Source organism: Amblyomma maculatum, chromosome 11 (genome assembly GCF_055883805.1).
Source record: "Amblyomma maculatum isolate TAMU_Amacu chromosome 11, ASM5588380v1, whole genome shotgun sequence".
In the NCBI taxonomy this organism is placed as follows: Eukaryota; Metazoa; Arthropoda; class Arachnida; order Ixodida; family Ixodidae; genus Amblyomma; species Amblyomma maculatum.
Genome location: NC_139354.1, coordinates 118,078,514 through 118,090,886, shown reverse-complemented (window position 1 = coordinate 118,090,886; position 12,373 = coordinate 118,078,514). Strand labels below are relative to the sequence as shown.

Below are 12,373 nucleotides of genomic sequence, written 5' to 3'. Positions count from 1 at the left end.
TGCGACGTGCGGACTTGTTACGTCACGTGCCTCGTTAAGCAGCCTCACCGCACGTGGGCAAACTGCTCGTGGGTCACCCAAAGACTTCAAGTATGCAGTGCTGCCACACACAGGAGGAGGAGGAGGGTAGTGGTGTCCCAGAAATGCATGCGCCGGATAGGAGAGGAGAAGGGCAGTTTCCACACTGCACATGCGCGTCATCGGAGAGAGCTGATCGAGGAGAGCAGGAAAGCGTCTGCCAGCATCGCATGCATGGGCCAGGAAAGTGGGTTCTCCATAGAACGCCAGTGAACTTCGATGTGTTCAATGGAACGCTGGTTGTGTTCGACGCAACGCTCAGTCAATCGCAGCCAAAGCTTTCACTCCACATTTGATTCAGCAGCGTTGAACCCCTCTCATGTTTTGCGATCGTCGTCATCTAGTATGTGTCGTCTCCCGAGAGTTCCTTCCTAGAGACAGCTTTCTGTATAAAATCATTTTCAGCACTTCTAAAAGCGTTCGCTATCCCACATTTCTCAAAAGTGCGACTGACGCGCTCCTTAGGAAGGCTGGTCAAGTGGCTGCGATTCGACTTTAGGGCACGTTAGCATGGCTGTAGAGGCCCCTGAGAGATCCGTGCGAGGTGTGCTTTGCATGCTTCTGATCGCATGTGCTTCGTGGGCACCATGGCTGCGAGGATCGCGAAATCAAGGTAGTGGAACTAAAACCATGAAACAGTCAGCCGATGCCTTCGCTAGATAGTGCCTCCTCTTACTGGAAGCCTGATGCTGATAGTGCTGATTAATAACGAGGTCTGAACTGCGAATTTAGGCTGCAATCTTTTTTATCCACTTATGATACATGGCAGAAATCCAGCGTGATACAATTGTGAAAAGAACCTCGTATTATACTCTCTTACTGGAGTCTGTTATAGTTGCCTGGAAAAACGAAATGTGCAAAATGATGTTGCTCGCGATTTCTGAAGCCGGTTTCTCACAATGAAGTTTCTTTTTCTTTAAGTTCATGGGTTTTTGAATTGTTCAGTTATTTGTCCCATTTGTAGTTTCCTGCAGAGTCTGGTAAATCTGTCGGCAACTGCACGTCACGGCTTTTCTTTCTCACTGTAACCTGGAGCCAGCTTTAGTGTCATCGTCACCACTTCATGGGGTTGAAATGAAAACAACATGAGGAAACAGTCAGAGTTGTGGAAAACTAGGTGTAGGCAAATGCCATAGGGTTGTTCATGTATACTAACATCTAAGTATCATTCTAAGGGAAACAATCGAGCAGATAGTTTGTGTTTATCTCCCTTAGTGATTCTGTCTTTTAAGGCAGAGAGTAAGAAATTTTTCACTGCCCGTGATTCATAATATTAACTGATAGCAAAAAATGGTAAAAAAATTACGAGGGACTTTAGAGACTAAAGTAGTGAAAGGCGAAAGCCTGAGTGCTGCATTAATAATTAATAAGATGAATTGTCTAATTAGTCATCAATTATCAATCAATTTATTAATTAGTTATTAATTAGTGATTGATCATTGATTGACATGTGGCCATATAAGGCACAAATTCGCGCATACTGTGGTGGTGCTCTGTGATTGGTCGCGACCTCTATGACGTCATCCCGCCTCGGTCAACCAGAGCTGCCGCAAAATCGGGACACAATATGTCCACGACAGCATGAGCCATTAAAGGCTTTTGCCTTAAGAAAAAAAGCAGTTGATATTAATTGGAATGGTATGGCTGTTTTTTGAGGCAGTATGGCATTCAGGCAGTTTGCTGTTAATGATCTGTGGGATAGTTTGACTGCCTCCTGACTACAGTGCCAATTTAATGCAATTTAGCTGTGCTTATAGGCTCAATGTTAAATAGGTTAACCTTACTTAACTTTACCAAAGAAGTTTATTACATAGATTATCCTAGCCACGGTGGCTGCTTTTTAATGAAACTGAAAAGCAAGGCACTCATGTGCTGTGTGATGTCAGTGCATGTTAAAGAACCTCAGGTAATCGAAATTTTCCGAACCATCACTGCAGCCTCTCTTAGGTCCCAAGTTGTTTTTGGATGTTGAAACCCATAAACAACCCTTTGCTAAAGGAACTATGGGGCCGTTATATTTACGTCTCCTCCAGTGGTTTTGCATATGGCTGCCTGTTTAAGTACCGGCACATCGAACTGTGTGGTGCTCTGTGGTCATTCAGTGTTCAAAGCCCCTTGCACTTGTCCGCACTCCATGCTGTCTTGTCTCCTGCACTTGCCTAAAAAAAGATGAAAAATGTAATTTTTTACACAGCTACTCTAATGACCTTTATTTCGATTTGTGAAACTGAAACTGCCTTGCAAATCGGAGCTTTAGGCAGGTGGCAGTGGCACACAAAGAGAGCAGCATTTTGCATTCCCATATACACCTGCCGTGTTGGTGTCCTCTTGTTAATATAGCGTAGAGCACAAAAGGAAATAACCAGTTCTATTTGGCAAGGAATTCTCTTGGCAGGTGGGAGTACATGCCAGATTCTGTTGTAGGGCCGTTACTGCTGGTTGTGCAGTTTCTAGTCCTTTTTTTTTTTTCAGTTATCTGAGCATTGCTTTCGGTAGAAATTACATGTCTGCATTCTTGGATCACCAGTCACTTAAAGGCCCACTGTCCACCCTCCGATCGAAAATATTTTCTTCTCCGGTGACTGTGAGACTTCGCCCCCAGAATGAAAGGCCGCAAAATGTTTTTGAAAAGAGTAGCTAATTACGCAGTTACAGCCACCCAATCATCTGATTCTGTCGTGTTTATCTCCTTCCGTTCCCTCGCAACGGTTTTTCACTCTCCTACCCGGTCGTCTAGCCTCCACAAGACAAATTCCCCTTCCTCCTCCGCGTTTGGCAGGAGGTGGGGCGTGGCACTTTGCCTGCGCGAAAAAAAGAAAGAAAACGGGCGAGGGAGCGCGCACCTCTGGATTCAGTCGGGCCGTGGCGAGGGAAAAGCACGCAGCGAGCGGTAGACACCCATCCTTCACCCTCAGACAGCGAGACGGACCAATGGACGTCGTTCGCGGGAAGTACGTCATTGCTGTGGCTCGACGGGCCAGCGCAGGAAACGGGGAAGCTGGCTTCCCGAAGGAGAGCATGAGATAGCTTTGATTTGTATTTTCGTTGCTTTGCGGCACGCGTGTCCCTGTAGCATTTTGCACAGACTATCTCCGGTACCTGATCGAAACACTGGGCTCCTTCGCCTAAAAGGTCCTCCCCTGGACAGTGGCCCTTTAATGTAACAAACTAACTCTTTAATATCCCTTTCAAAAGGCTCTTGAAAGGGATTCCACCGAGAGAAAGAAAAGCGCAAGCCAGCAAGATATTGAATCTGCTATCATTGTCCCTTGGAAATTTTGTGCCCAGCTCGTGTGCTGCCAGAAATATAAGCAATTCAAAACAGCCCGCTTCCTTTTCTCTTTATTAATTCTTACACTGGTGCCAGCCAGAAATCAACTTCTGCACCACCCAGCTTTGTTGTGTAGTAGGCTTTTCTTTCCTGGCTGCTCGCTATCTGGTCACAGCAAAGAGCGGCGTGCCACCATCTCCAGCAGGTCGTGGTTGTCACCCTCCCTTTTTACGGAGATTGTCGCGTTTTCTGTTGAGCCCACGACGGCCACTTCCAACTGATGATGGTGAGCTGCATGACGTCGCATGTCAGGATTTGCGGGAGAGACTGGTGCCAGGCATTGCTCCAAGGCTTGGGAATAGGAATTTAAAGAACATGTGTATTTGTAGATTACTGGGTCACTTTTGAGAACATTTTGTGGTGCAGAGATGTATAGATTTTTTAATCTGCATAATGCACAAATTTTACAGCCAGTTTCAAGACCGTATTACAGGCCCGTCATAGTGTGCGCTGCGTAAATTATTACCTCCACCCGCAGTTCCTTGACAATGTGCAGGTCGTCTGTTGCATGTGTAGCCTGCGCAACTATATTACTATTGACTAAATGGCCTCGCACTAACAGCGGCAGCTTTGGTCATAGTCAGTTCCCCTAAGAGTCACAATGGGCTAATTTGCCACCCAAGGTGGATTTTGGTGACTGGGGTTTAATGGTTCATTGAGGGGCAGCAGACCGGTTTTTAGCCCTTGTTTCAAAGTTCTTTTTCATTTTCTCTTGCCATTCCCCTTGGCCTTGGTGTCTCAGTTGTATTTTGCTTTAGGTGGAGTTTACCACAGACTTAGGGCTGCACTGTCAAGCAACCTCACACACAAGAGGGTTTTCTCAGGTGCAAATGAAAAGCTGAGAGATGCCTAAGCTCTACCAATTAGGGTACGGCGGAACAGCATTAATGGCACTCGTCTGTGGCTTCCTTGTGGACTCTCATGGCGTGCATGCATTTGTCACTCGCTAAATCACTAATATCTTAATTTGTACACGTGTTATCGCGCACACACTGGCTAGTTACAGCCATCAGCCGTCTCATCTGACGTAGCCCTGCTTTAACCTAGCCATGGGAAAACGCCTGCGTTGCCTAGAAGTAATGTATCTGACTAGGAATTCAAGGGTCCAGGAGGGTTTATTCGACCTCAGGGGAGCTTTCCTAGTTGGCAGGAGCTGCCAACTTGTCCTTGTGACCTGCCAAGTACCACCTGCCAGAGGTGTGCCCGTGATTGTTCACCCACATTAGTGATAGCACCTATACGGTATTTTCTAGAGAATGGGGCCCTCAACGTTATCACGTTAATCAGTTGCAGACCTCTGTCAGGGGCACTCGCACTGTTGTAATCTACTGAGAATGTCACCACCTGCACACCACATTTCCTGTCCATCTATCTGTAAGGACGGGGGATTTAGTGCCAGCCTAGGCCCCACTTCACTTGTAGCTACTCAAGCAATTCCTGTTGGTTTCTTGTAATGCGATACGATCAACAGCCTGATCTTTAGAAAATTCAGCATTGTTATTGTGAGCTAAAAATCTCAAGCGTGCTATGGCCAGGCGGTGTAGTCGTTGGCAGGTGACATGGGGCAGGGCATTAATTGATCGCCTGGTTGTGTTTTCTGTGGGACACCACAGGGCTACGTTAAATGGCCGAGTTGTCAGGAGCTGCCTACTCAGGCTACTCCTTTAAGATGGAAAGGTGTGAATTGAGCCCTTCCAAGCCCTTGGACACAGAGTCAGCAAGGCTTTTCTCCTAGCTGGAAGCTGGTACGGGGATGTCCACTCTTGGGCTGAGCACGTGCACCCAACCTGGCCATGCATTGAAGCAAAGCGATAGGAAATTGGTTTATAGTGCAGGCAGGCAAACTCGGGAACGAACAAAGTGACAGGACAGGGCACACTTCGTTCCTGCAAAAACGTCCACTCCCCTTTGCATCTCTGGTGCTCATAAGAGAGTGGCCACGTGCCCACCTGCTTGCTCACTGCAAGAGCGGATGACCCCGCACCTGCATGCGGCTTGATGAAAGTGTGGCTTTATATCTCTGCCAGGTGGTCTTGCACGTAATGTGGTAGCTCACGACTTATGCTAATGAGTATGTCTGAGATAGTAGAGGTACAAATTGAGATATTAGGGGGTAAATGAGTACCAATTTGCACATACGCAAACGAGGATAAGCAGCAAAGTACAATCACACAATATTTGTGCAGGCTACGTCAGTAAATAAAAAAGAACAATAATAAGAGCGCCTTATATAGTGCACATATAATCTAAAATACCTGTCGAAGTACATTGCCAAAGGGGAACAGCCAACGAAAGCCACTCTTAATGCTTTCACACCATTACCCTAAAGGCAATGCTTAAACGCCAGCTGCGACGAAATTTTTTGCTAGCATTTTCTAGAACTACGTCAAGGGAGAGCACTATAAGTAAAATACTGCATTCGTAACTGAAGCGAGTGTTTCAGGAATCGCTCGCAAAAACTGTTGTTTCTCGGACCGAAACTGGAAAGAGGGTAGCCATTAGTAAGAGCTGGAAATGAGATAGGAACGCGCGCGGTGCCTCAGGCGCTGCAGTTGTAGCATACTGGAGGCTTGTTACTTCTTTCAGAAACCTTAGCAAGTGAGGACGGCTTGGGTTTTATTCAGGTGTTATAAAAGACATGAGCGTCGATCGTATAAATTTTACAGCCTTGGGAACGAAAGCCAACCATCAACGTTTTGCCCTATGTTTTCCGTACATCTGAGACACATGCGATGCGCGCGTTTCTTGCACACCGCGCACGTTCGTGCCCTTGGTGGCTGCGCACTGTTCTGGTATAATAATCACCGTGTAAATAATAAAAACTTCAACATTGTAACACCACCAAGTCACGCTTCAGCCCCAAGGTCTTGATTGCATGCTGTCCACAGACCGCCCACACACAATGGGCTCAGGTTGTGGACGCTTCTCGAGCGGCTGTTCTATGTCATATCCGGTAAGCCCAGCTCTGTGACACGCCACCAGGTGCACTCGTCTGCTACAAAACTTTAAAACACCTGTAACTAAAGAAATAGTTTCCTATGGAGTATGAAACTTTGTGTGGATTAGTTTTATTAGTCGCCATTCACATTGCAGCCAAAATAAATTTTTGCTTCATTTGTCCTTTAAGTGTCCCCCAATTCTTTTTCTCCGCTTAATGACATGCCTAAATTCAGCAATTTGTGTCACGTCACTCAAGTCAAGGTCAGTAGCAGAGTAGAATTCAGTGTGTTGAGGGTTTAGTTTACACACTGAGGGTTTAGTTTTAAGACACATCTCTGTCCGATAGAGATCTCACTGCTGCATCTCTTTGTGGCCACTGAAACTATGGCCATGGCCTTTGCAATTGCGCTTTCTGGAGTGATGGTCGTGTGCATGGGGCCCCACAGAGTGTTGTCGTTCTTGTGGCTGCTGCTTTCTTGAGAGTGTGGTGACTGTTCCGCAGAGGAAGAAAGGAGAGAGGCTTGTTCAACAACCGTTGGTTTCTTCCTCCTTGGCCTCTGTCGTTGGGGGCTCTAGGTGCTGAGGGGGCTACAGCGGCACATCTCTCAGCACTCTCCCTGAAGGTCTTCGAGACCTTCGGGGAGAACTACTACATGCACGAAGACGACATGCCCATGGATGTGGACGCGTAAGTTAACCAGTACTTCACTCTGTGGTTTTAAATAATTGAGAGTTGAACATCTTGACACTGTTGCCTGCCTGGTTAAGCAATGGAACTTGGATTGGCTTGGATTTTATTTTTGATTTGAAGTGCAGCATAGAAGTCAGTAAATGAGAATTTGGCAGATATCACTACTAACTAGTAACGGTAGTGTTACAATGGCACTTTCGGGGGCACAGCATGAAAGATAAAGATATAGACTTCATTGTGGGCTGCTCATCTTGTTGTCCTTAATATATAAGTGTCTGGTGAGTAGTAGACATTAGACTTATAGACTTGTTGAGCGTAGTGAAAGTAGACAATTACTGGCAACACATTTATGTTACTGGGAACCGGCTGATTGAAACCTGCATTATATTGTAAAAAGATAGCTAGAAGTACTCGTGGTGCACTAGGTGTTAGGCAAGTAAATTACATTTCATAGCTAATGCTGTCTTTTTCTATTTGTATCTACCGTAAAAACCTGCATACTATACCAAGTTTTTTCTGTTGTTTTTTTTGTGTCAGATTTCTACATCTACGTCTTATAATATATGGATGCAAGCAAATTTCAGCCTAAAATCACATTTCTGGCCATATTATTAATCAGCGCCGTCAGCGTCAGGCTTCCGGTGAGAGGAGGTGCTATCTAGCTTTTGTGTCGGCTGACTGTTTCGGTGGTTTCGGTTCACCCCACTATCCTCATGACCACGGTACCTGCGACGCACACGCGACCGGGAAGGGAGGTAAGGTCGCATCTCGTACAATGTAGTGATGGCAAAAGGATTACTTGGCACGTTGCACAGGTCTGTCATGCGCCTCTCCAGCCATGCTAGCCACACCCTAAAGCCGAATCACGGTCACTTCTCCAGTATTCCTAAGGAGCACGTCAGCTGCGCTTTCGAGAAATGCGTGATACCAAACGCATTTAGAGGTACCGAAGAAGAGTTTCTGCTAAAAGATGTCTCTAGCATGGGACTCTCGGCAGACTATACACGTACCAGACAATGACGATCGCGAAAACCCTGAATCCAAGAACACTTCTTGGGCACACTGTCATGCGGCTGCGTACGGTGCTGGTGCGCACAATTGTTGGCAGCTCGTGTGCTGCTGTCCCATGTCCGAAAAGGAAGCGGCCTAGTAATTTTGAAACAACCGGAGAACCATGGGGCTTCAGCGATTGCCGGAGCGATTGTGAGCTGCTCTTGTTGTCACGGTGTGCGAAATTCTGCGATTAAATGTGTCGGCGTGAGATGGGGAGTGAATGAAGCAGCACTGGTATTTGAAGGTTCGACGCCCCTTGCTGGGTGGGGGGCATCAGATGCGAAAGTGCGGAGCACGTACGGCTTGAGAGGTCACTGCGAAATGTAGGGCAAATAAACACTTTTCCTGATCTTTCCTTGCTCGCATTATACGCACATAAAAGCTTTTTTTTTTCCCCGTTATTTTGCTGTTCCAAAATTGCACCTCGTCTTATATGTGGATCCATATTGTGCGCGGGTTTTAATATTATTTTTGCGATTTCATCAACTAGTTTGTTACGTTGCCCATTCTATTGAGGTGCATAAAGTCTTGCCTGTTACAGTGAAGTTGCTGAAACATATGCGCTGAAATTCTCCCATTTGTGAATGATGTTTTAATAACTGTGGATCCTAACATGGTTATTATACGCATCCAAGGATCATGCTAAAGGGATCAGTATTGCTATCTTCAGGTATTCACTTGAATTTTTGTTACATTTTGTCCCGTGTCGAGGACTGTTTCATTTTTATTTGAAATTTAATGTGCGTCTTTTCACTGCATAGCTAAGAAATACATTAGTCAGCTCTGAAGTTGGCTAAAGCTTTCATTATTTGCCAACTTTTCATCTTTAAGAAAGTGAGAATGCTGGAAATTGTTTCTTCCTGTGGACTGAGAACAGTGCAGAAGTGAAATTCCTAAATTCCACTTTGAGCCTCTTGTTACCAGGTGTCTTTTGGTTGTCATGATGCTTTTCCTACAGTGCAGCTAATTAAAGCTTTCCATCTGTTTTTCTTTCCTGCCTGCTCTCATTAAACCAGGAACGACTCTATCCTTGGACCTTCATCCTGCCTGGAATCGGACGCTCCGTTTCTGTCCGAATCGCACCACCCCGAAGTTATCCTTTTGCCAAGGTCTCCCGACTCTTCGGAGCAGTCCAGGCAGCCCATGGCGGGTGACCCTTCCGCCCACAAGTTATTCGATGCAACGAACAGCGTTGACAAGGGTAGTGTTTTAGCTGCCCAGCTGTCGTGCACTCAAAACCTGAGTGTACATCAGACTACAAACTGCCTGACGGATGCACTAGCAGCGCGTCCATTGTGGGGTTTCAAGAAGGAGGAGTCGGGAGGTCCGCCGCGTATCAAGCGAGAAAGATGGCCAGAGGCGAACAATGCTAGTGAAGGAAGTGAAGGCGAAGATGGTGCGACACGGGGTGTCCGTGACAGCAGCCCACGAAACGATTATGCCACGGATGGTGGTCAGGCAGTGAACGGAACCACCTTCGTTGGCTCCATCGCCAAGATGTGTGAGGCCGTCCAGAGGGCAACAAACGAGATAGTGGCTCTGAAGAAGCGCGAACACAAGATGAAGATGTCTGTGTTGAGAGCAAAAATGGACTACTACGAGACAAAGAGGAGGCGGCTTCAGGCTGAAGGAGGAGGGAACAGCTTCACATGATCTTTATTTTCCTCGGTGATTCTTTCCTGTGCAACAGAGTCGAGGTCTGGAAGGACGGATCCTTCCTTGTTTCTAGAGGCATTGAGGGGAGGGAAGGCCATGGCTGAGGTGTGGGCGGAAGGGTGTGGCAGTTTTACAATCTTTAAATGCTCATCACGGTGATTTACAATTTTCTGCAGAGCAGTGATGTGTTTGCTACTTGTGCCACCCTTGGTGGTGTCGTAAAAGCAGATTACTTTTCGATCACTATTTTGAACGAATAGTTGTCAGACAAGGAGGGGCGTGGCTGAAATTTAAGGAGAATCTTTATTGGTTTAGGGTGGAGACAAATTGTTTTATTATGAAAGAAAAAGTTAAGCTTATAGATACCATATTTACTCTATTTTAAGCACCCCCCTTTTTTCATGATCGTGTAGGCCAAAGTGAAGGGGAGGGGGCACTTAAGTTCGAAAATCGAAAATACCGTGCAAACTTTTTTTTTTTTTTTCAAAACTTTTTTTGCCAGGGGGGGGGGGGGGGAGAGGGGGATATGCTTAAAATTGCAAATCTATGGTAGTTAAAAGCTGAGCCCTTGTAACTTTTCTGTTTCGAGTCCAGAATCATCCTCAGGTTCTCGCATGTTCCTCACTCCCCAGTGTGCTTAGACTTGCTGCCTCCCGAGTGTGCGCCTTTTTACTTGGGAGTGGCTCTGCTAAGGAGATAATTGTGCACTCAACTTAAAGCCTCAGTGCCTCACATCCTTGATGCATTGCTTAAAAAGTATTTAGAAATGACTTTACTCGGTCTGTGGAGTAGAAGTGGAGTAGAAGCAACTTTTTACACTATCGTGTTATCAACAGTCTTTATCACTCCATCTATGCACTCAAAGCCATCTTTTACACACTCAATATTTCATCGAACATCTTTCGCTCCATCTGTGTGTAGCTAATTTCATCTGAAATTCATGTTTTACAACATCCCTGTGTCACTAACCGATAATTGCGAGTGGGGTGCGTAAACCTAGCTGCCAGCGTAGCTGATCAAATAGCATCTCGCCTCGTATTGTTTTCATTGTTGAAGCATCTTTTAATGAATTAATTCATTGCACAGCATGAAGGGAATGTTATGTAGGTTTTTTTGCAAAAAGCAATGAACAAGGTATCTAGTAATTTTAGGTATGTTGGTCACAGAGCTCCAAGAGTCGCATGGTCCACAGTAGGATTTTTCCGTTCCTCTTTTATCGCTTTGTAAAAGCTTTTGTGATAGCTGTGAAAGTTAACTGACATCTAATGTAGCTTTTACATGCTGAACATGCAAGCAAACTGTACTTTTTGTTTTGTTTTTGCTTTTTAAAAGAGACGCCTTTAGGAGTATGATATTGTGGGTGAAATTTTCGTAATACACCCTGGCTCTTCGAAGCGTATGTGCAGTTGGAGAATGCGAACAAATTGACATTTTAGTCAGGTCGTGTTGTTTCTTTTTTTCTGGGATTGCCATACTTGCATGACATTTACAGCATCACTTTACTAGGCCTTTTTTAACTTAGGCACTTGTTTCTCAGCAGAACGTTATAAGACAAAGCCGGTGTACTTGTGCAGAGATCCAGTCGGCTGATGGAAATTCCGTTAGTTTTTCATACTGGTCTGCACGTGTTGATTCCAGTGCAGCAATATACACTATCCCTGAAATCTGTTTGTTAATGCTTTGTACTACTTATTCTTGTTAGCGGCACATTTTGTCTCCTCTTTGTCTGGGAGAAAAGAGAAATGATTGTGTGTGTGTACTACACAAGCATTGAGGTCTGCAAGCTTATGACATATTAAGGCAGTGAAGCTTGTAGTGTACTTCGCATTATGCACAATGCCTGTGGACGGTGGTTCCCGATTCCGGTGGAAAGCTTTAACAGTTATGTACAGGTACAATTTCTGTTATTGTGCAAACGATCCCTGATGTGGTATTTTAAGAATGCATTGTGTCTGTCACATGGTAGCACTTCCTAGGCTCATCAGCGTTTGAATGCAGTCAAAGTGTGTAAATACTTGTTAATGTATCAAAACTGCAGAAGCTCTTCCTATGTGAGGCCGTCAGCATTGTTAGTTGACAGCTGACGCTTCAGAATTTTCTTTGGTGTACCCAGTTCTTCTCTCGGGTGCCTCCTCCTGATGGCCGAGTTTGTCATGCAGCATCTACATTTTAGGCTTGTCAGGTTGGCTCATGGATTTTAACTATGCACTCGCCACACCTGCAGTGGTTAGGACGCTCAACAACTGTGCTTAAGGGTGCGAGTTGAAATCCTGGCCGCGGCACCCACTTTTTGAGGGGGGCGAAAATTAATGCGCCCGTATTCTGTGTGATGTCAGTGTATTTTAAAGAACCCCGGGAGTTGAAATTTCCAGAGCCCTTCATTACGGTGTGTCTGCTACATTTTCATGAGGTTGCCCTGCTCAGATTTTTATGTAAACCCACGCAATACAGACTCAGATGTTATGCCACAACTTATGGCAGCGTTTTCACACGTTATGTTATGATTGTCGTTTCCTGATAGTTTACTTCGCGCCGCTATTTTGATGGCCTAGGCTTACCGTGCGTCAAACGGCAATGAGGCTAACGCTTAATTCGGTTTCATCAGCACTTGACTACAACTATAC

At 45.6% G+C, this 12,373-nt stretch overlaps 1 protein-coding gene across 4 annotated transcripts in view; it reads left to right on the top strand.

Annotated features, from left to right (window-relative positions):
* Positions 1–12,373, top strand: part of LOC146174838 (TBC1 domain family member 15-like) — an 82,578-nt gene that overhangs the window by 19,864 nt on the left and 50,341 nt on the right. For 2 of the 4 annotated variants that reach the window (XM_084584005.1, XM_084584002.1), the window contains exons 6-7: positions 6,926–7,037; positions 9,110–10,212. The exons of the other annotated variants lie outside the window; for them this stretch is intronic. In XM_084584005.1, coding sequence (XP_084440131.1) covers positions 6,926–7,037; positions 9,110–9,746 — 749 coding nt within the window. In that variant the 3' untranslated portion in view covers positions 9,747–10,212. Of the gene's footprint in view, positions 1–6,925; positions 7,038–9,109; positions 10,213–12,373 lie in introns of those variants that run through there. 4 annotated transcript variants of the gene reach the window in all.